Source organism: Bos grunniens, chromosome 24 (assembly GCF_055505025.1).
Source record: "Bos grunniens cultivar Pamir isolate PY7600 chromosome 24, Bosgru_T2T1.0, whole genome shotgun sequence".
Taxonomy (NCBI): Eukaryota; Metazoa; Chordata; class Mammalia; order Artiodactyla; family Bovidae; genus Bos; species Bos grunniens.
In genome coordinates, this window is record NC_141188.1 from 63,775,397 (window position 1) to 63,799,518 (window position 24,122).

Below are 24,122 nucleotides of genomic sequence, written 5' to 3' on the forward strand. Positions count from 1 at the left end.
AAGTTTCCATTTTGTACAAAGTCCTGAGATGGGTGCTAGCAGATGCACAAAGCAGAATAAGAAAATTTTGCTCTCAGGGAACTTGTTCTAGAGATGAAAAGATACGAACATATGAAAACAGAACTAGCAGTGTGATAAGCACCAGGCAGTGGCAAAAGCTACCTTATGGGACTTTGGTGGTAGACACGCTCCTGTGAACCCCAAAGTTCAGAAAAAGCATCCAGAGGAAAAGGTATGGAGCAGGGTTGGGTTTCATCTTATTATGAAGGAGGATAAAGGCTCTCCAAGAACCAGGATACCATCTATCAAGGTGCGCATGGATAAACAAGGTTAAAAAGTATAAAAATAAGGATGAAAGATAAGTGAGAAAAAGTACAAAGTCAAAAAGGTGTATAATTATTCCTCATTTACTGGTGAAGCCAGCAGGTATGTGGTGTATAGAAAAGAAGCACTTGGCTGATTCTACTGCAATTTAAACTGGCAATTTCAACAGGAAGACCCAACTGACCAGAATCCAGGTGTTCTCTCAGGTGTTTCAGCGCTAGAATTTGAGGGTGTTCTCTCAAACTTTCTGGACTTCAGTTTTCTAAGATTTAAAATAATACTGGAATTATTTTCATTCAGCTCTTAGGAGGGCATAAATACAGATATATAGATTATTGTTGTTGTTTAGTTGCTAAATCGTGTCTAACTCTTGGTGACCCATTGAATGTAGCCTGCCAGACTCCTCTGTCCATGGGATTTCCTAGGCAAGAATGCTGGAGTAGGTTGCCATTTCCTTCTCCAGGGATCTTCCTGACTCAGGGACTGAACCCATGTCTCTTGCATTGGCAGGCCAATTTTTTACCACTGAGCCACCAGGGAAGCCCCATATAGATCGTTACATAGGTTATTATGTATATAATCAGGTTGGATAATACATTCTTTTGTCATTTCAATGAAGGATGATAGAAAAGATAATTGTGTAAGCCAAAAAATCCATTTAAAAAAAGTAAAATAAATGGAAAAGATTATTAATATGTTCTTTAACTCTGCTTTATTTTTCTTAGATCTTCCCAATGGACTTTCTAGCAAAATCTATCAACCAATTTGCTCTGGAGTTTAGTAAAAAGCTAGCTGAATCTGCTGAGGGTAAAAATATCTTCTTTCCTCCCTGGGGGATCTCAGCCTCCTTGGCCATGGTGTATTTGGGCACCAAAGGGACCACTGCAGCCCAAATGGCCCAGGTGAGTAAGAAAGGTCAACTATCCTCTACTGGCTTAAAATGAAATGCTTTTATTTGGCTTTTACCTTCATTCCTCTCCTGGAACCCAAATAGTCCACATTTTACAATCATGTCTTCCAAAATAAAACACACACACATTTTCCAGACCTTAAAAAGTAAGGCTGAGAAAGTGAATCAACAGACAACTGTTTCTAGGAAAACTATTTAAGAACCTGTGTTCTCTGGCAAAATCAGACGGAGACATGAGGTTATCAAGTTTGGTTCAATGTCAAAATTTTTTAAAATTCTGATTATTAAAATATTTCAAGAAAGTCATGGCTCGTACTTTAATAGAGTTAGTCATCATCTTTCTAATCTTGGAAGGATTTTCTTAAAAACACAAATAGAGGACTTGTTTGGTGGCTCAGTGGTTAAAATCTGCTTGCCAATGTAGGGGACATGGTTTGATTCCTGCTCGAGGAAGATCCTACAGGCTGCAGGGCAACTATTGTAGCCTGTGCACCTAGAGCCTAGGCTCCAAAACAAGGGAAGCCCCACTCAAAGAGTAGCCTTCAGGCACTTCAAATAAAGAAAGCCCACATGCCCACGCAAAGCAGCAAAGACCCAGCACAGTCAAAAATAAATAAACAAAATAATAATAAATTGATTTAAAAAGACACAAATAAAAAAATCAGGTGAAATCTGTTTCTCATGCTTTGTTTGGTTGTTACTTTGTTCAGTCCCTGCTTGTCTGGGTGAATCTAATGAATACATGAAGAGCATTAAAATAGTAGAACAGTATTACTGTTTGTTTCCAAGGCAAACCATTCAATATCACAGTAATCCAAGTCTATGCCCCAACCACTAATGCTGAAGAAGCTGAAGTTGAGTGGTTCTATGAATATGAAGACCTACAAGACCTTCTAGAACAAACACCCAAAAAAGATGTCCTTTTCATTATAGGAGATGGGAATGCAAAAGTAGGAAGTCAAGAGATACCTGGAGTAACAGGCAAATTTGGCCTTGGTGTACAAAGTGAAGCAGGGCAAAGGCTAATAGAGTTTTGCCAAGAGAACGCGCTGGTGATAGCAAACACCCTCTTCCAACAACACAAGAGAAGACTCTACACATGGACATCACTAGATGGTCAATACTGAAATCAGATTGATTATATTTTTTGCAGCCAAAGTTGGAGAAGCTCTATACAGTCAGCAAAAACAAGACCAGGAGCTGACTGTGGCTCAGATCATGAACTCCTTATTGCCAAATTGAGACTTAAATTGAAGAAAGTAGGGAAAACCACTAGACCATTCAGGTATGACCTAAATCAAATCCCCTATGATTATACAGTGGAAGTGAGAAATAGATATAAGAGACTAGATCTGATATATAGAGTGCCTGATGAACTATGGATGGAAGTTTGTGACAGTGTACAGGAGGCAGTGATCAAGACCATCCCCAAGAAAAAGAAATGCAAAAAGGCAAAATGGTTGTCTGAGGAGGACTTACAAATAGCTGAGAAAAGAAGAGAAGCTAAAGGCAGAGGAGAAAAGTAAAGATACACCAGTTTGAATGCAGAGTTCAAAAGAATAGCAAGGAGAGATAAGAAAGCTTTCCTCAGCAATCAGTGCAAAGAAATAGAGGAAAACAATAGAATGGGAAAGACTAGAGATCGCTTTAAGAAAATTAGAGATACCAAGGGGACATTTCATGCAAAGATGGGCTCAATAAAGGACAGAAATGGTATGGACCTAACAAAAGCAGAAGATATTAAGTAGAGGTGGAAACAATACACAGAAGAACTATACAAAAAAGATCTTCATGACCCAGATAATCACGATGGTGTGATCACTCACCTAGAGCCAGGCATCCTGGAATGAGAAGTGAAGTGGGCCTTAGGAAACATCACCATGAACAAAGCTAGTGATGGAATTCCAGCTGAGCTATTTCAAATCCTGAAAGATGATGCTGTGAAAATGCTGCGCTCAATATGCCAACAAATTTGGAAAACTCAGCAGTGGCCACAGGACTGGAAAAAGTCAGTTTTCATTCCAATCTCAAAGAAGCACAATGCCAAAGAATGCTCAAACTACCACACAATTGCACTCATCTCACATGCTAGCAAAGTAATGCTCAAAATTCTCCAAGCCAGGCTTCAACAGTATGTGAACTTCCAGATGTTCAAGCTGGATTTAGAAAAGCCAGAGGAACAAGAGATCAAATTGCCAACATCCACTGGATCATGGAAAAAGCAAGAGAGTTCCAGAAAAACATCTATTTCTGCTTTATTGACTATGCCAAGCCTTTGACTGTGTGGATCAGAACAAACTGTGGAAAAATCTAAAAGAGATGGGAATACCAGACCACCTGACCTGCCTCCTGAGAAATCTGTGTGCAGGTCAAGAAGCAACAGTTAGAACTGGACATGGAACAACAGACTGGTTCCAAATCGGGAAAGGAGTATGTCAAGGCTGTACACAGACTCTATTTTTTTTTTTGGCTCCAAAATCGCTGCAGATGGTGACTGCAGCCATGAAAGTAAAAGACGCTTGCTCCTTGGAAGAAAAGCTATGACCAACCTGGTCACCTTAGTCACTCAGGCATGTCCGACTCTTTGGGACCCCATTGACTGTAGCCCACTAGGCTCCTCTGTCCATGGACTTCTCCAAACAAGAATACTGGAGTGGGTTGCCATTTCCTTCTCCAGGGGATCTTCCCAAGTGAGGGATAGAAAATGGTTCTCCTGCACTGCAGGCCGACTCTTTACCCACTGAGCCACCAGGGAAGCCCATGATCAACCTAGACAGCATATTAAAAAGCAGAGGCATTACTTTGCCAACAAAGGTCCGTCTAGTCAAAGCTATGGTTTTTCCAGTAGTCATGTATGGATGTGAGAATTGGACTATAAAAAAAGCTGAGCACCAAAGAGTTGTGCTTTTGAACAGTGGTGTTGGAGGAGACTCTTGAGAGTCCCTTGGACTACAAGGAGATCCAACCAGTCTATCCTAAAGGAGATCAGTCCTGAATATTCATTGGAGGGACTGATGCTGATGCTGAAGCTCCAATACTTTGGCCACCTGATGTGAAGAACTGACTCAATTGAAAAGACCCTGATGCTGGGAGGTATTGAGGGTGGGAGGAGAACAGCAGGACAGAGGATGAGATGGTTGGATGGCATCACCGATTCGATGGACATGAGTTTGAGCAAGCTCCGGGAGTTGGTGATGGACAGGGAAGCCTGGCGTGCTGCAGTCCATGGGGTCACAAAGAGTTGGACATGACTGAGTGACTGAACTAAACTGATTACTGTATAAGCAGTTAATCTGATGTAAGCATTCTCAAATCACAGTGTTTCTATGTGTGTGTGTAGCCTTATATAGCAAAGTGAAAGTGAAGGCCATTTAGTAGTCTGTTCCTTTCTGTGAGCTGCATCCAGGACGCATGTGGGAGTATAATTAGTGTCTTCCTCCTCTTGGACAATTTAAGAGAAACAGAGTCCACATCCTTCCTGTGAATTTCACATAAATGCTGGGGGAACACAAAGACTCTGACTCTATCGTCAGATGATGATCGGCAGTGAGAACTGAAGCACTTAAGTAGAAAAAACAACTAAAACTCCTGAATTTTCCAGATAATTAGGGCAATGGTGGCTTTTGCTTAAACTGGCTAAATGATGCACTTAATTGAATACTTAGCTTTCTTCTCAAACAATGATAGATAAAAACGAACCATGGAAAACATGAGAATTTTACATTTAAGGCTATTCCCAATGTTATTTTCAATGTCCAATGCCAAGTATTAAAGTAAACAGACTAACAACTTAAATTCAACTTAAAAATTTATTTAAAAGCAGCTCTTGACTTACTCTGTTAGTCCAGGTAATATACCGTTTAAGTCAAATCAGAGCTCCCTTGATTCATTAATCATATGTTTTGCAGCTATGGGAATGACAGTCTTATATTTACTGATGTGTATTTCAAATGATCACACCTCTGCAAAATGTGCTCATGTATTGCCTTTTTATTGAAATTATAGGTTCTTCAATTTAGCAGAGACCAGGACAGCAAATTTTGTCCTGACAGTGAAAAGAAAAGGAAAATGGTATGTCTTATATTTCAATATCCATTTGATAATTAAGGAGAAGGTACTTTTAGCATTTTTTTTTTAGTGGCTAAATCAAACAACCTTTAATAGGTCATTTTTCTTAGAAAAAGATATTAAAACTATAGGAAAATTTTAGAGTACACTGTCTACACTTTTTGAAAGAGTTATATTCTTTCCCCTTTCTTTCCCTTCAAAACTATTTCACTTTCAACCTTGCTGTTATCTTTGCATACTAAGTGTGAAGCAAATTATGCCTCAACAACTTTTATATCCTGCACTAAGAACACCAAAGAAAACATTTACCTGCCATGCAGTTGATTTCATGATCAGTTCATGAACGTGAAATAATTTCTTTTATTCTAAATTGTTCATATACATGTGTTTCTTTTTCAACATTTTTATTTGACCAATTTCTTTTCTTTGAAAGGAATTCAATGTGGGCAAGCCTGAAGAAATATACTCTGATTTCCAGACACTTATTTCAGAAATCAACAGTTCCAGCCATGCTTGCATACTTAAAACAGCCAACAGGATCTACGGGGAGAAAACTTTTCCATTTCACAAGGTAAGTGCAAACCTCTTATTTTAAGTTGATGGGAAAGAAAGAGCCATGTGAGACCAATCAGACGCTTTGTGCTTTTCTACAGGGATCCCGGGACAATCTTAATGTATAGGATGTCTGTGGTCAGTATTTCTGATAATCATTTAAACTGACCAATGTGTCAAGTTGTAAAGGAAACCAACAATGTATCTCAAACCACATCTAGTGATCAGAATTTTATGCCCAGAATAAAGGGGTACAACCCACTAACACACAGAGAAATGGGGTTTATATAAACCCTGGGCCAACATTTGTTTCTTGGGAAATAGAACAAAAGATCTAGAGTAGTTCCATGTGGTGAGTCTGAAGGAGCAGAGGGTGGCATCGTCATCAGAGGGTGGCTGGAGACTCTGTCCTCAAGAGCAAAGCTGACTTTAGGATCAGATAAATCACTTCACATTATGACTATAGAAAATGCTATTTACATGCAATTAAGTCAACTTCTTTTCTCTGATGGTTGAGACCCCACAATGCAGATCCTCAGAGGAGTTAACTTTGCTGCTGCTGCTGCTGCTGCTAAGTCGCTTCAGTCGTGTCCGACTCTGTGCGACCCCATGGACTGCAGCCTACCAGGCTCCTCTGTCCATGGGATTTTCCAGGCAAGAGTACTGGAGTGGGTTGCCATTGCCTTCTCCCGAGTCAACTCTATGTCCGGCCAAACATTTAGTTCTTCCTGTTTGTCTGTCACATTCTTTGGCATGTGTCAGAAAAGAGCCAGAAGACCCAGGTGCCCTGTGGGTAAGAAGTAAAGAAATTGAATAGGACAGAAGGATAGCAATAGAAAAAGTCAAGCTGTACAGTGGAGAAGACTCCTGGGAATAAGATCCCACATGACACATGGCACATATATATATGGATGTGGGGGCTCCAGAGCTGTAGGGGGCAGGCCTTCCTTCCACAACTGCAGTTCTGCATGGCTAGTCTGCATCCAGCTAAGTTTACACAGGGGAGCTTAGTTTTAACCATAGCTGGAGTATGGAAGACTGAAGAAAACAATGGGGTGAGAGTTTGCAGTTATCCATCTGGCTGTATTTTTTTTTTCAATAATCTAAATAGACTTGATTTCTCAGCTTTGATAAAAAAAAATCTACAAAAGGAGATTTTACCTATATCTTCCAGAAATATTTAGAAGATGTGAAAACATATTTTGGTGCAGAGCCACAGTCTGTGAACTTTATAGGAGCTTCTGACCAAATCAGAAAGGAGATCAATTCTTGGGTTGAAAAACAGACTGAGGGTAAGCTTTCTGCAAGGTGATCACCAGTGTATTTTTGAAAAGTATTACTTTATCATTTTGAATTGTGTTATGTGTTCAGTATGTACATTTCTTAAATAGAACTGTGGGCATATTCTAATTATTCAGAACATTTGTTTTTATTCTAAGTCTTATCTAAAACAAATAAGACAACCATTTAATTAATACCAAGTAAACAAGAGAATGATCACACTCTACTAATTCCAAAGAGGACTCTAGAGAAATGCAAAAAGTTTTGGAATACTGATGCACATGTGGTTTCTAAAGAAAAGTGGCTGCTAATGAATAATGAATGTGTGGCATTAAATATACTGTATAACCTTAAGTAAGTTCCAGAATAAGGTCATATATTAGAACAGATTTAAAATGCAGTAACTATCCTAGTAATAGGATAGAAGTTTGTTGTTGCTATTGTTGTTCAGTTGCTAAGTCTTGTCTGGCTCTTTTTAACCCCGTGGACTGCAGAACACCAGCCTTCCCTTCACCATTTCCCAGAGTTTGCTCAGATTCATGTCCAAAAAAGATAGTTTATCTCTGACCTAATCATCACAGGATAGATAAGCATTCTCTTCCCAGAGGCCTTCCAGAGATATACCTTGTGGATTAGAGCTGCATCTTCAAGATGTGGCTTTTATATTTGTCTAAGATGATTCTTGGGCTGCCCTGGTGGCTCAGTAGTAAAGAACCCATCTGCCAATGCAGGAGATTTGGGTTCAGTCCTTGGGTTGGGGAGATCACCTAGAGAAGGAAATGGCAATCTACTGCAGTATTCTTGCCTGGAGAATTCCAGAGAAGCCTGACAGGCTACAGTCCATGAGGTTGCAGAGTGGCACACCACTGAGATTGTGCACACAGGAGATGATTCTTAATGTTTGTCAGTGTCACAGTCAGCAGGAAATAGGGAAGATAAAGCCTCTTTGCTTTTAAGTGGCTGCCCTGAAACTTTCACACATCAATTCCTTTTATATCCCAAACTTGGGAACACAGCATACGTTATGCTCTGGTGACCATTTTGTCTTAGTTTGCCTGGGAATTTCCAGATTTTATTTTCTGAAAGTCTCTCAGGCCTGGACAAACCAAGATAGTCAGTTACCTGGACCTGTAGTAAAAGATGAATCCTAACTCCCTAAACTGATATAGAAGCTCAGCGTGACCATGGGGTCTTGCCTGTCTCTCCACTCCAACTCTTATCATTCTCTGACTCAAAACTAATGCTCAGGAATTTCAAGTGGCACAGAATCCCAGAAGATTCCTGTGCTACTTCACACCCCCACATATTTACTCCTGTGTCCCCTCAATCAGAAACTGCCCCTCTCCTGCCACTCCCAGCCCCTTCATGGCCACTGGTTGACAACTCAGGGCCTCCCTCAGACAAAGAGCCTTCCTCCTTGCTCTCAAAGCCCCTTTGGGAACCTTTACCTTGACACTTACCATGTCGTTCCTAAAACTAACAATTGTTCAGTTGTTCATTGACGTCCCTACCTCTCCCATTAGATTCAAAGACCTAAGTGCAATAACACTACCTTATTTGAGTTTCTGCTTTGAATCACTAACAAATAATAGCCTCGCCTATGGTATTTGTTCAGAACATTGATGTTTATTGAAGTGAATTGAGGAAGCTGGCAGCCCTACATTCTCAGTTCTTTTTTTACTGAACTAGTGACTCAGAGGAGAACGCAATGGCAACCCACTCCAGTACTCTTGCCTGGAAAATCCCATGGATGGAGGAGCCTGGTAGGTTGCAGTCCTTGGGGTCGCTAAGAGTTGGACACGACTGAGCGACTTCACTTTCACTTTTCACTTTCATGCATTGGAGAAGGAAATGGTAACCCTATCCAGTGTTCTTGCCTGGAGAATCCCAAGGATGGCAGAGCCTGGTGAGCTGCCATCTATGGGGTCGCACAGAGTCAGACATGACTGAAGCGACTTAGCAGCAGCAGCAACAGTGATTCAGAAGCCATGCTGAGGCAGGAGTGACTGTTTTTCCTAACTTACGCCTGATTTGGATTCATCCAAATGTGAGTCTGGTTTGAGAATTATAGATTAGCCTGTATTTACAGAAAGAAACTACTTACATTGTTCCAGTTCATGTGAGAACCAAATGTGATTGTACAGGCAAAAGCACATTGAAATGCACAACACAAACTAAACACAGTAGCTGTGCTGTCACTTCAGTCATGTCCGACTCTTTGCGACCCTGTGGACTGTAGCCCGCCAGGCTCCTTGGTCCATGGGATTCTCCAGGCAAGAATACTGGAGTGGGTTGCCATGCTCTCCTCCAGGGGAATCTTCCAGACACAGAGATCAAACCCATGTCTCTTATGTCTGCCTGCATTGACAGAGGGTTCTTTCCAGTAGATGTAGAAGCAATTATAGTGCCGGAGCTGAATTAAATCTCAGCTCTCAAATGCCTACCCTCTGCCTACTTGGGTCCCTAGAAGACAGAAAAGGGCCTTATGGACAGGAAGACAGGGAACAACTCATATGCTGTCTTTCACCGAAGCAAATCCTTTCAGAGCTGAGTAGAGAGTAAATGTCTGATGCTCACAAGATTGGTTTGCATAAGGGTCTTGCCATCTTCCCCATATAGGCTGATGCACTCAAGGAGAATGACAGAATCCATTTCACCAGATCACAGAGCTGTCCGGACTTTCCTATGATGATAGAAATGTGCCATAAATCTGAGGGCTGTCATAGCAAATGACCACAAACTGTGTGGTTTAGACCAATGGAAATATATTCTCTGATAGTTCTGGTGCTTCCCTAGTGGTTCAGTGGTAAAGAATGTGCCTACCAATGAAGGAGATGCAGGAGATGCAGGTACCATCCCTGGGGTGGGAAGATCCCTTGAAGAAGGAAATGACAACCCACTCCAGTATTCTTGCCTGGGAAATCCCATGGACACAGGAGCCTGGCGGGCTACAGTCCACGGGGTCGCAAAGAGTCAGACACAACTTAGTGCTAGACATGCAACACCACAGTTCTGGAGGCTGCACATCCGAAGTTAAGGTGTTGACAGGGCTCTACTGTTATTCAGTTGCTAATCTGAGTTTCACTCTTCGCAACCCCATGAACTGTGGCATGCCAGGCTTCCACTTCTTTGGAAAATTTTAGGAAAGAAGCCATTCCATGCCTCTCTCCTAGTTGCTGATAGTTGCTGGCAAACCTTGGCTTGTAGAAGCATCTCTCCAATCTCTGCCTCTGTTGATACATGGCTTTCTACTCTTCCTCTCCTTTGTCTTTGTGTTTTCACAGTCTGTGTGTCTGTGTTTGAATTTCTCTCCTTTTATAAGGACACCAGTCATTGAATTAGAGGCCCAACCTAATCCAGTATGACTTCATTGTAACTTGATTGCACCTGCAAAGACCCTATTTTGAAATGAGATCACATTCACAGGGACTGGGGGTTAGGAATTAATGTATCTTTTGGGAAGGACAAGATTCAGCCCACAACAGCAATCAGTTCAGTTCAGTCACTCAGTCGTGTCCGACTCTTTGCAACCCCATGAACCACAGCACACCAGGCCTCCCTGTCCGTCACCAACTCCCGGAGTTTACCCAAACTCATGTCCATTGAGCCGGTGATGCCATCCAACCATCTCATCCTCTGTTGTTCCTTTCTCCTCCTGCCCTCTATCTTTTCCAGCATCAGGGTCTCTTCAAATGAGTCAGCTCTTCCATCAGGTGGCTAAAGTATTGGAGTTTCAGCTTCAACATCAGTCCTTCCAATAAACACCCAGGACTGATCTCCTTTTAGGATGGACTGATTAGAGCTCCTTGCAGTCCAAGGGACTCTCAAGAGCCTTGTCCAACACCACAGTTCAAAAGCATCAATTCTTCGGCCCTCAGCTTTCTTCATAGTCCAACTCTCACATCCATACATGACCACTGGAAAAACCATAGTCTTGACTAGACAGACCTTTGTTGACAAAGTAATGTCTCTGCTTTTGAATATGCTATCTAGGTTGGTCATAACTTTCCTTCCAAGGAGTAAGCATCTTTTAATTTCATGGCTGCAGTCACCATCTGCAGTGATTTTGATGCCCCCCCCCAAAATAAGGTCAGCTACTGTTTCCATTGTTTTCCTATGTATTTGCCATAAAGTAATGGGACTGGATGCCATGACGTTAGTTTTCTGAATGTTGAGCTTTAAGCCAACTTTTTCACTCTCCTCTTTCACTTTCATAAAGACACCCTTTAGTTCTTCTTCACTTTCTGCCATAAGGGTGGTGTCATCTGCATATCTGAGGTTATTGATATTTCTCCCAGCAATCTTGATTCCAGCTTCTGTTTCTTCCAGCCCAGCATTTCTCATGATGTACTCTGCATATAAGTTAAATAAGCAGGGTGACAATATATAGCCTTGACGTACTCCTTTTCCTATTTGGAACTAGTTTGTTGTTCCATGTCCAGTTCTAACTGTTTCTTCCTGACCTGCATACAGGTTTCTCAAGAGGCAGGTCAGGTGGTCCTGTATTCCCAACTCTTTCAGAATTTTCCACAGTTTATTGTGATCCACACAGTCAAAGGCTTTGGCACAGTAAATAAAGCATAAATAGATGTTTTTCTGGAACTGTCTTGCTTTTTCCATGATCCAGCAGATGTTGGCAATTTGATCTCTGGTTCCTCTGCCTTTTCTAAAACCAGCTTGAACATCTGGAAGTTCATGGTTCACGTTTTGCTGAAGCCTGGCTTGGAGAATTTTGAGCATTACTTGCTAGCATGTGAGATGAGTGCAATTGTGCAGTAGTTTGAGCATTCTTTGGCATTGCCTTTCTTTGGGATTGGAATGAAAACTGACCTTTTCCAGTCCTGTGGCCACTGCTGAGTTTCCCAAATTTGCTGGCATATTGAGTGCAGCACTTTCACAGCATCATCTTTTAAGATTTGAAATAGCTCAACTGGAATTCCATCACCTCCACTAGCTTCATTTGTAGTGATGCTTCCTAAGGTCCACTTGATTTCACATTCCAGGATGTCTGGCTCTAGGTGAGTGATCACACCATCGTGATTATCTGGGTCACGAAGATCTTTTTTGTACAGTTCTTCTGTGTATTCTTGCCACCTCTTCTTAATGTCTTCTGCTTCTGTCAGGTCCATACCATTTCTGTCCTTTATTGAGCCCATCTTTGCATGAAATATTCCCTTGGAATCTCCAATTTTCTTGAAGAGATCTCTATTCTTTCCCATTCTATTATTTACCTCTATTTCTTTGCACTGAACACTGAGGAAGGCTTTCTTATCTCTTCTTGCTATTCTTTGGAACTCTGCATTCAGATGCTTATATCTTTCCTTTTCTGCTTTGCTTTTCGCTTCTCTTCTTTTCACAGCTATTTGTAAGGCCTCCCCAGACAGCCATTTTGCCATTTTGCATTTCTTTTTCTTGGGGATGATCTTGGTCCCTGTCTCCTGTACAATGTCACGTATCTCTGTCCAGAGTTCATCAGGCACTCGTCTATTAGAGCTAGTCCCTTAAATCTATTTCTCACTTCCACTGTATAATCATAAGGGATTTGATATAGGTCATACCTGAATGGTCTAGTGTTTTTCCCCACTTTCTTCAATATTCTCCCCCAAATACATAACTTAAATATTATCTTGAAGAAGCATCAGAAAAATCTGAGCAGAGAGTTAAGCATTCTACAATTTTTTTTTTTTTTCCAAAAGTATCAAGGTCATGAAAGACAAAGAATGAATGTGAAACTGCCTTGGCTTAAAGAGGACTAAGAGGAAATGACAGCTAAATGCAACTTGAGCTCTTGGATTGATTTCTAATCTAGAAAAAAAGGACACTATTGGAACAACAGATGAAATAATTTAAACAGGGCACACCTCTTGTGGTCCAGTGGGGTTGGGACTTTGCCTTCCAAAACACAGGGTATGGGTTTGATCCCTGGTTGGGGAACTAAGATATCACATGATTTGTGGCCAAAAAATGAAAACATAAAACAGAAACAGTACTGTAACAAATTAAGTAAGGACTTTAAAAATGGTCTACATAAAAATTATCTTTTAGAAGAAGAAATCTAAGTAGATCTGTTAATATTAATGGTATTCTATCAATACTGAATTCCTGGTTTGAATTTTTCTGGGTATAAGATGTTACCATTTAACAGTATTTCATAATCATAAGTTTTATAAGTGTGGCATTTCACCAGGACATAACTATATCATTTGAAATATGTCCCTTTGCTTTTGTAGGAAAAATCCTAAATCTCCTACCTGATGATGCAGTGGATCCTACAACCAGAATGGTTCTGGTGAATGCCCTTTACTTTAAAGGAGTCTGGGAACATCAATTCTTAGTCCAAAATACCACAGAAAAGTCTTTCAAAATAAACAAGGTAGGAGCCTGTTAATAACCAGTATGTATTTTATAAGACATTGCAAATGAAATTCTATTTTAAATTCATTCTATCTGAATATTTGTTTCTGTAAATGATGGCTCTTTACTCGGGCAGGGATGACTGACCTAAAAGCCCCAGTTTCATCCCACCTGGACGTTGCCCTTTCATTGTTTTAATCTCACATATTTTATCACTCACCCCTCGCTGCGATCATGGTAGAGTAGGTAAGGTAGTTATTGCATTTATTTTCCAAGTTAGAAGTGCAGTGGGGCTAAGTGGCTAGATTCATTTCAAGTTTATTTGTTTTGGTTTCATTATAGTTTCTCTGGTCAATAGAGGAACCAACCTTTAAATGTCCAGTGTTGAGGGGTGTGTGTGTTACTTGCTCTTTGTGACCCCACAGACTGTAGCCCGCCAGAGTCCCCTTTCTATGGGAGTGTCCTGGCAAGAATAGTGGGTTGCCATTTCCTCCTCCAGGGGAGCTTCCTGACCCAGGGATCTAACCTGGGTCTCCGATTGAACCTGGATCTCCTGTGTCTCCTGCAGTGGCAGGTGGATGCTCTACCACTGAGCCGCTGGGGAAGCCTCAAGTGCCTCGAGCTGTGCCTCAGTTAGAAGGCTGCCGGAACCATGATTCCACGTTCTTCACTTACGAGTTCTGTTCTTGTTCTACTAAACTAGCATCATCTTACACCAAACTCTTACTTTTCCAGAAGAAAAAGAAATAAAAAACATTTTAAAATCTCATCTCTTTCTTTAAGTTTTCCCTCTGGGCTGGCACACAGAGCATTTGTTTTTGTAGTAGGAACCACTTCAGCAACAAGGGAGATGAACAGAAGGTCACAGATACACCCAAGGGCTGGAATGTGGCTGGGTCTTGAGAATTGAATGGAAACGAAGATTCAAATATTGTCAGGATTCATCTTCTATCTTCTCAACTCTGTTTCTCTCATCCTTCTTCTCTCAATCTGAAGTCTGATCTCCATTCTAGAGATGAGTTTGATAGGTCACATTCCAAATTCTTAGGTAAAGAACTGACTGCCAAAGTTTGTGAAAATGTTTTAGTCCTGGGTGGATTATCTCACTTAAACACTGCTGCTGATGACTTATGGCTGTAACAATAGGTTGTGTGCAATAGGTTGTGTGCAATAGGCAATTTTCAGATGATCAGTGGGGAAAAGATGTAGAAAGGACTGAATTTGTAATCCTACAGGCTAACTGGAAATAAGCTGGATAGTTACTTGGCTTGATAAAAGCAGTAGAGATTTTCAGCTGCAAGTGATAGGAAAGCATTCCAAACTAGCTCCAGTGACATGAGAATTATATTAGTGTTAGCTCAAGGGCTTCCCTGATGGCTCGGGGTAAAGAATCCACCTGCCAATGTGGGAGATGTGGGTTCAATCCCTCTGTCAAGAAGATCCTCTGGAGAAGTAAATACCTCCAGTATTCTTGCCTGGGAAATCCCATGGACAGAAGACAATGGTGGGCTATAGTTCATGGTGTCACGAGAGAGTCAGACATGACTAATAAACTAAACAACATCAAAGAAACTAAGAGGAACCAGGAGTGGGACCTCTAGAGTCTCAAACATAATCTGTCCTCTCTGCCTCTACCCTTGAGCCATCATTATTGCTCTCATTCTCTGATATTAAGGATGGAGTTTATCCATATGACCAGGGAATATGACTGCCCTTTATTCTAGCTTCACAACTCTATTGTTAATACAGAGAGAGTCTTGGCTGCTAGCTCTAACAGAATGCTCCCAAAGAAGACTCTGATTGGTCCCACCCATATGCTTATCCTTGAGACAATCATTTCAACACAGAGCATCCTGAGTGAACAGCCATGGTCACGAGGCCACTACCTTAGCAGAAAGGTAGGGCTTTGTGATTGACATTTAGCACCACATAGAGTGGATAAATAACAAGTATAAAATGTCTGAATTGCACGGTTTTGCTTTTGTTTACCATTGGCTTTACTGACATTTCATAATGTCATGTATCTACCATTACAGTATCGTACAGAATAATTTCATTGTCCTAAAAATGCCCTGTACTCAACACATTCATCCCTCCCTCTAAGTCTTTCGCAACTGATGATCTTTTTACTGTCTGTATAGTTTTGCCTTTTCCAGAATGCAGTAAAATTGGAATTACATAGTATGCAATCTTCTTGAAGGTGCAACCACATTCTTCTACTTAGCAATATGTATTTAAAGTTCCTCCAATATGTATTTAAAGCCACTTTTTGTGGCTTGACAGGTCATTTCACTTTATTGCTGAATAATCTCCCATTGTATGGATTTAAGATTTTGTTGATCCGTTTGCCTTGCTGAAGGGCATTTTGATTCTTTCTAGTTTTTGGCAATTATGACTCAAACTGCTATAAACATATATGTGCAAGATTTTGCATGAACATGTTTGTAACTCATTCTGGTGACTACCCAGGAGCACAGTTGTTGGATCATGTGGTAAGGCTGTGTTTAGCTTTGGAAGAAACCACTGCACTGCCATCTGGTGTGGCTTCCACTTTGCATTCCCACTGGCAGAGAATGTCAGTTCCATCTTAGCTAGAAGTTTGTGTCATCAGGGTTTTGAACTTTTGGCCTTTCTATTAGCTGTGACACTCCACAGCTAATCTTCACTGTTTTAATTTGCAATTGCCTAAGCACATAGGATTGAACATCTTTTCACATGCTGTAGGTCTTCCTTTGATGAAGTATCAGTTTAGATCTTTTGCCTATTTTTTAAGCAGGGTTCATTGCTTTATCATTGTTGAGTTTTAAGAGTTCTTCACAAATTTCAGATACTGGTATTTTACCAAACACATATTTTGCAATTCTTCGCTCCTAGTTTATTGCTTGTGTTTTCCTTCTCTTAGTGGATTTCAGTTTTATGATATTAAAAGGCTGTCTCAAATGTTTGCATCTGAAATGCAACTTAGTTTCTGAATCATTGGTATTTGCATAGTTTGCATAAGATTATATATTGTTTTAAGTGTTTGGTACAATCCAGCTTGCCATGATTCATAGAGGATGCCATAATACTGTCAGAGAAAGAAATTCTCACATCATTTATTGACGATGTTATCAGTGGAACACATATTTCCAGAAAGCAAGTTTGAATAGTTTTATTCAGCATTTAGCAGAGGATCATCATCTTTGTCAGTGTCACAGATGGCTGGGAACCAATGTTGCTAAAGAATTAAGAATTTGGTGAGATACCTCCCCAGTGATTTTGCTGCATATATTCTACAGACTACAAGCAAACCAGTGCAAATGATGTCCATGAAAGAAAAACTTCAAGTATTTTACATAGAAAGTCCACAAGCCATGGGCCTTCAACTCTACTATGAGAGCCGTGACCTCAGTCTGCTCATACTGCTGCCAGAAGACGTTGATGGACTGGATCAGGTAAAGGGATCAGTCTATTCATACCTCCCTCCTTTCCTCTTCCCTTTGGTAACATTTGTTTTCTCTCTGTGAGTCTATGTCTATTTTGCAAATGCATGCAAAATCACTTTAGTCATGTTTGACTCTGTGCAACCCCATTGACACACCAAGTTCCTCTGTCCATGGGATTCTATAGACAAGAATACTGGAGTGGGTAGCCATTTTCTCCTCCAGGGAAACTTCCTGACCCAGGGATTGAACCTGTGTCTCTTGTGTCTCCTGCATTGGCAGGCAGGCTCTTTACCACTAGCACCACTTGGGAATGTTTACTTGCATGGAAAAATAACTTAAAAAAAGAGACATCAGTCTGACATGAATATGGTTCTAGTGTTTATCCCTCCTGGGAAAAAAGATATGATCTTATAAAGATATGATCTCCCTGTTTTTGAATTTCTGCACAGGGGGGCAACCAACACATCTTCAACCCTAGTTACTGTATTTTCACGTATCACTTAAGCTTTACAAAACTTTGTAAGGTTGATGTTACTATTTCTCAGGAAGGATAAGTAGTCTACAGACACCTTTAGCATTGGGTAGCCACACAAACAACAGCTAGAAATATTTATTGTGAGTAACAAAGCTGTGTAGATTGATCATAACAATCTTTCAGGTAGTATAGGTCTTTTTTCTCCTTCTGGTAGAACCTACCTAATTAATTTTTAAGTCACATGCATTAAGCTAGCCTTAGACATACATTTAAAAACATAAACAGAGTCTAAAACATTTTTTAAAGAATGCTTTTTATCAAGTAAACACTCTTCAGAAGATATAGTCTGTATCAGTGCATCTTCAGGTTATTGTTTAAGTTGTTCACCAGTTAAACATGGTGATGGACAGGGAGGCCTGGCATGCTGTGATTCATGGGGTCGCAAAGAGTCAGACACGATTGAGCGATGAACTGAACTGCACTGAACTGAAGCCTGATTTTGGCCAGACTACATTTCTGAGCGATTCACGTGCAATCAGTGGTCTGTCTTTCTGTGCACTGTGTGTAGTTTCTCATGTGTGCCAGATTGTTTATATTTCTGCTACCACTTTCCTATTGGTGTTTAGAAAGATCTCTAGATAGTGTCATAAAATTTGTGAAACTGGAGAGGATGGTAAAACCAAGTGTGAACACTAAACCATTAGAGTTACATCATTATAAGCCTTTTTTTTTTTTTACAAAGTGCAAGTTCCTGACCTGAAACATTGTCACTTAATGCACATCATTTACATATGTGTCTTTGATAGCAATACTTGGATCTAGAAAACTCCAAATTAGCAAAACCATGTGCTTTAAACAAACATGTTATTTAAAAAATCAAACGTTGCTTTTTATCCTATATATGTAATGCATATGTGTATATACATATATATTTATTGTTTTAAAAATTTAAATATCAAGAGAAAAAGCAGCTTCAAAATCACTATTTAAAAAGTTATTACTCTTAAGATAGAATGATTTTCCTTTCTTTACTATTCTTTTTCTCCCCATAATTTATAATTACTAGTTTCATATTGGTGTAATTATAGAGTATAGGCATTTTATCTCAGATTTTGTTTTTGAAGGATTGTATACTGTGCTAATGAAACTAATTTAATAAATTAGTTATTGAATTAGTTTATTAGTTAATAAACTAGTTTTAAACTAGTTAATACAACTAATAAAAATAATTTTTTTGGTTCCCTGGCGTACAACGTGTCCTAGAGTATATGCTTTTGTGTTGATGACATCTAAATGTATATTTATACTAGTATATTTGTGTATGTAGTTGCTGTCTTGCAAATATCATAGAAGTACTTCTGTTTCGAATCAAGGTCTAACTTATTAAGCCTATATCCTGAGAACTATTAATCTGCAAAATGATATGTCAACAGTGTGAAAGATCTCTTTATAAACAAAAAAATTCCAAATGTGTGTGTTTTGTTACCTTTGGTAATGGGAGTGATTATAATTCATCTATGTAATATCTAGAGATTTCACTCAACCTTTATTTCCTATTTCTTAATTGGAAATTACTGATTCTTTCTTCATTGGCTCCAAATTGCAGCTGGAAAAGGCTATCACCTATGAGAAGCTGAGTGAGTGGACCAGCGCAGACATGATGGAGTTGTGCAACGTGCAGTTAAACCTTCCCAAGTTCAAGCCGGAAGAGACTTACGATCTCAAGTCAACTTTGAGCAGTATGGGGATGAGCGATGCCTTTAACCAGAGCAAAGCTGATTTCTCAGGAATGTCCTCAGAGAGAAACCTATTTCTGTCCAGTGTTTTCCATAAGTGTTTTGTGGAAATAAATGAACAAGGTACAGAGGCTGCAGCTGGTACTGGGAGTGAAGTGAGTGTAAGAATTAAACTCCCCTCCATCGAATTCAATGCAGACCACCCGTTCCTCTTCTTCATCAGGCACAACAAAACCAACGGCATTTTATTTTATGGGAGATTCTGCTCCCCCTAAACCCTGCATCTCTCTCATCAAACAAGAGCATCTAAAGTGTGAAAAATACACATATGATGGAAAACACAATTACAATACAACCAGTTTGTAGCTTGACTCTTTCGTATGCATACATATTAGAAAGATTATCTTGAAATAATATATTCTAGTGATCCTATCAGGCCTATATAGTTAGAGAGAATGCAAATTTAATTTTTTTAACATTTTAATGTGACTTTTATTTGCTTTTCAGAAATTCGGTTATTCAATCAAATGCCTTCAATGCTTGACCTACCTGGTCACTGTATCTCCATTGTCGCTTATATTTCACATGCATCATTGAGTGAAGAAAAATCTTTATAAAGGTGATATAATGATATCACTGATATTGATATGTGAATTTAAAAGTATTCTAAAATAAAAATTTTATTAGAAAGAATTACTATGGGTAACAGTTGTCACATTAACATCTTTGCTTTTAAAAATCTTATAAACTAGAAGAGTAAATTTCTAATTTATATAAATGTATATTGTTGGGTATAAGAAGATATTCTTACTAACATTTTATCTCCACAAAATTGCCTGTGTTTTTCCAATTTCTACTAAAAATGCTCATACACAATGTCTTATTGGTAGTCTCATCAGCTGTTATTCTAATTTTAGAGACTGAGTGTATCATTCTAGTTGCTTTTTTCCATTTTAATTTACTAAGTGAAAGATATAATCTACTATGGATCTGATATGAGCAGTGTATAAATTAGTACAAGAAAATGTGTTTTCTGTATCAGATCTTGTTTTGGTATCATAGAATTAAAAAAAAAAAAAAAAGATCCTATACTTTGGGCTTCCCTGGTGGCTCAGGTTATAAAGAATCTGTCTGCAATACAGGAGACCCGGGTCCTTTGCTTTAGCTCCAAAGAAGGGCAATCGTAGTATATACGACGTTTATCACATGGTCATGAGACATTTTGCCTCTACCCATAGCACCTCACATCAAGTGACAATGAAATAAATCCCTGTGTCCGTGTTCTACCAAATTAAAAGTCCTTATGTTTTAGGTGTCATGTGGACTCAAAAGAAAAGTAGGCTAACAAGTGAACAGGGAGCCTGGAAACCGAGCCAAGATAAAGGAAGACCAGAGTGACTCTGTCAGAAGCTGACAGTCAAAGAATATTCAACACAGTATTTTCCAAACAAAGAGGAAAAAGGATGATACTAGAGATTGCAGGTTAGTAAGATGCATTCTGAAAGTTATGACCAACCTAGATAGCATATTAAAAAGCAGAGACATTACTTTGCCAACAAAGGTCCGTCTAGTCAAGGCTATGGTTTGTCCAGTGGTCATGTATGGATGTGTGAGTGTGACTGTGAAGAAGGCTGAGTGCCGAAGCATTGATGCTTTTGAACTGTGGTGTTGGAGAAGACTCTTGAGAATCCCTTTGACTGCAAGGAGATCCATCCAGTCCATTCTGAAGATCAGTCCTGGGTGTTCATTGGGAGGACTGATGCTGAAGCTGAAACTCCAATACTTTGTCCACCTCATGCAAAGAGTTGACTCATTGGAAAAGACCCTGATGCTGGGAGGGATTGGGGGCAAGAGGAGAAGGGGACAACAGAGGATGAGATGGCTGGATGGCATCCCTGACTCGATGGACGTGAGTTTGGGTAAACTCTGGGAGTTGGTGATGGACAAGGAGGCCTGGTGTGGTGCGATTCATGGGGTTGCAGAGAGTCGGACATGACTGAGAGACTGAACTGAACTGAACTGAGGAGGCATTCAGGCAGTCATTCATTTACAAAATGGTTACTAGACATCTGTGCTGTATCAGTTGATACTTAGGGCATGAAGACTATGTTTCCAAACAGAAACACCCTGGACCCCTGTCTCTTGGAGTCATGGAGCTTACAAACTCAAGGGGGAAATAGACTCAAAGTGGGTGCTAGTGCAAAGAGTGATTGCAAAATAAACTGCAGTCATCCTGGACACACACGTATGTGTGTGCACTCATCAGACTTTTTCAATAATGAGGCTTAAAATATTCGCTGATGATATTTGTTTTTCTCCCTTAGTGCAAATGTATATATATATATATAGCCTGCCTTTTTAGAAGTATCACAGACTTTAGAAAATAGATAATAATCATGGTCTGTTAACTTCCTTTTTTCCCCCAGGGAAAACAAAACTATTTTTAAAAAATTGGAAAAGCAGTATAGTAATTAAAGAGCATATGGGTTTCCCTGGTGGCTCTTGTGGTAAAGAATCTGAAAACCAAAGCAGGAGACACAAGTTCAATCCCTGGGTCTGGAAGATCCCCTGGAGAAGGAAATGGCAACCCACTCCAGTATTCTGGCCTGGAGAATCCCATGGACAGACGAGCCTGGAGGGCTACAGTCCATGGGGTCACAAAGAGTCGGACAGGACTGAGCAACTAAACAACAACAAGGTAAATAACATGGCTAAAAATATAACTAGACAGACTGGAATCTGGATTTTGAAAGTGCTCTTCCATAGGCGTACTAAACAAGGCATATCAAACAAGCTTGTGCGTGCCTGCTAAGTCACTTCAGTCGTGGCCCGCCAGGTTCCTCTGTGCATGGGATTTCCCAGGCAAGAATACTGGAGTGGTTGCCATTTCCTTCTCCAGGGGATCTTCCCAACCCAGGGATTGAACCCACATCTCTTATGTCTCCTGCATTGGCAAGGAGGTTCTTTATGCCACTAGGTCCACCTGGGAAGCCCACTAAATGAGCTAAGACTGCGGCAAATTAACCCAGGAAAGCACACGCATTCCCTAATTGGAGAGGCCTTCCGCAAACACCCTCAGAGGCCCAGGCGCAAGCTTCCGCCGCCAGTCTGTCCGCTCTCGGGCCGGGGTAGGGGGACACGCGCGAGGTTCGGCTGTGCCCACGGTCCAGCCACTGCACAAGCCGGCCGTCTCCCAGAGTTCTCAGTAATCGCCGGAAGCCCGGCCAGAATCAAAGCGGACGCGAAGCATCCACCCAGCTGGAAGAGCCGCCGCCGCCGGGGAAGCAGGAATCTCCCAGATAGCCAGTGTGGGGGCGCTCCCGAGCCCTCGGGGTCCCCCGGCGGCCTCCTGGAGCCTGGAGCTCAGGCGGAGAGCTGCAGGGACGGCGGGAGGCCGGAGGCAGCCGTGGTCAGGGAAGCGAGGGGACCAGAAGGACCACCGGAGGTGTCCGGGCGGAAGGGCCGCGGGGCTGGGGTCGCCCCGGTCCCCGCCGCACCCTGGGGACCCCGGCCCGCTTGGTTTGGGCCTCAAAGGTGAGTCTCCAAGGGTGGGGCTGGGAGACCCGAGCCCAGGAGCGCGGATCCGCCCTGGTCACAGGGTGGTCCCTCCACTGCGCGGCGGTTTGCCGGCAGGGAGGGCGCGGCCGGAGCTCCGCCTGGGCTGTGGTTCCTGGAGAAGGACGTGGGGAGGGCCCTGGCGGGGGTGAGGATCTGTGGGCGTCTGTGGTCCCCGTTCCAGGCGGGAGTGGAGCCTCGGGCGAGTTCCGGGCGGTGCTGGGTGCCGGCCACCTCCAGACCAGCGCGGCCCCGCTGCGGTCCAGCTCATCGGGTGTGACCAGCCGCCTCCCCTCCCCTCCTGTTCCTCCACATTCTTCTCTCTGTTCCTCCTTCCCTCTGTCCCTCCCTTCTTTCTTTCTGCATTTCTTGCATTCTTTTTCTTGTTTTTCTTTAACATCTTTCATCTATTTTTACTCATGGACTCCTGTCTCTGTTTCGCTGTGCTTAGTCGCTCAGTCGTGCCTGACTCCGTGAGACCCCATCGGCTGTGTGTAGCCCGCCAGGCTCCTTCGTCCATTAGATCCAGGTGAAATCCAGGCAGGAATACTGGAGTGGGGTGCGGTGCCCTCCTCCAGGGATCTTGGGGATCTTCCCAACTGAGGCCTCCCCTGTTGCAGGCGGATTCTTTACCAGCTGAGCTACCAGTGAGGCCCTCTCTCTCGCGTAAAAGAGTTTCCTTCCCGTTTGGGCTCCGCAGCAGCCACAGAATGGATTCTACATTCCCCCGATACGCCAGCGCCCTGGCTCCTGCTCCCACTAACTCTGCTGAGGGATTTGAAGTCCAAACTGCCCTCTGCAGCCCGCTCCCCAGGGCAGACCGGGGTGCTGCCTTCCTGTCCTCCTCCATCCTCCCCAGGTCCCTGGTCCCTCTTTTATGTCCGGTTCTCCCAGGACATCCAGATTGTCGGGTCCCAGTCTCTTGGCTTTTCCTCTCACTACCTCCAAACATTGGAAATTCCCAGAACGAGGTGGATTTTCCCCCCGCCGCCTCTTAGGCCTCCACTTGTTCTTTCTAATTTCACCCATTTACCTAGAGGTTCCTGGAATGAGGTGTAGACTGAGGGCTGTCAGTCTTTTGCTCTAGAGCTTTTAGTCATCGCAAGCCCCCTCTCTATGTTGACAAACACCCCTGGGCTGTCTTTGTCACAGGATCCCTTGAAATGGTATGTTCCACTCATCTCAAATGGAATGTAGCACCTTCCCCATTCCAAGCTGATTCATACACCTTCCTGTGGTTGGTGTCCCACCCTTTGGGTGGATTAGCTAAGAGCCTCAGCATGGTACTCCGTCCTCCTTGTCCTCGGGTGACCAGCCCCCCAGCCTGGCAGTTCCGTCTTCCACTCTCTAGTGCAGACCTTTCTGCTGTGTTGGGGAGGTGCTGGTCAGTAGCAGGGATCCCCAGTTTTTTTCTACACCAAACCATGAGCCACAATATTCTT

At 41.7% G+C, this 24,122-nt stretch overlaps 1 protein-coding gene across 5 annotated transcripts in view; it reads left to right on the top strand.

The window, feature by feature from the left end:
* LOC147346440 (serpin B10) overlaps window positions 1-24,122 on the top strand; it is a 132,633-nt gene that overhangs the window by 9,641 nt on the left and 98,870 nt on the right. For 3 of the 5 annotated variants that reach the window (XM_086372489.1, XM_086372491.1, XM_086372488.1), the window contains exons 2-7: window positions 1,050-1,226; window positions 5,240-5,305; window positions 5,736-5,873; window positions 7,029-7,146; window positions 13,366-13,508; window positions 16,768-16,923. In XM_086372489.1, coding sequence (XP_086228615.1) covers window positions 1,059-1,226; window positions 5,240-5,305; window positions 5,736-5,873; window positions 7,029-7,146; window positions 13,366-13,508; window positions 16,768-16,923 — 789 coding nt within the window. In that variant the 5' untranslated portion in view covers window positions 1,050-1,058. Of the gene's footprint in view, window positions 1-1,049; window positions 1,227-5,239; window positions 5,306-5,735; window positions 5,874-7,028; window positions 7,147-13,365; window positions 13,509-16,767; window positions 16,924-18,995; window positions 22,660-24,122 lie in introns of all 5 variants that reach the window. The other 2 variants (XM_086372487.1, XM_086372490.1) reach the window with 2 other exon arrangements.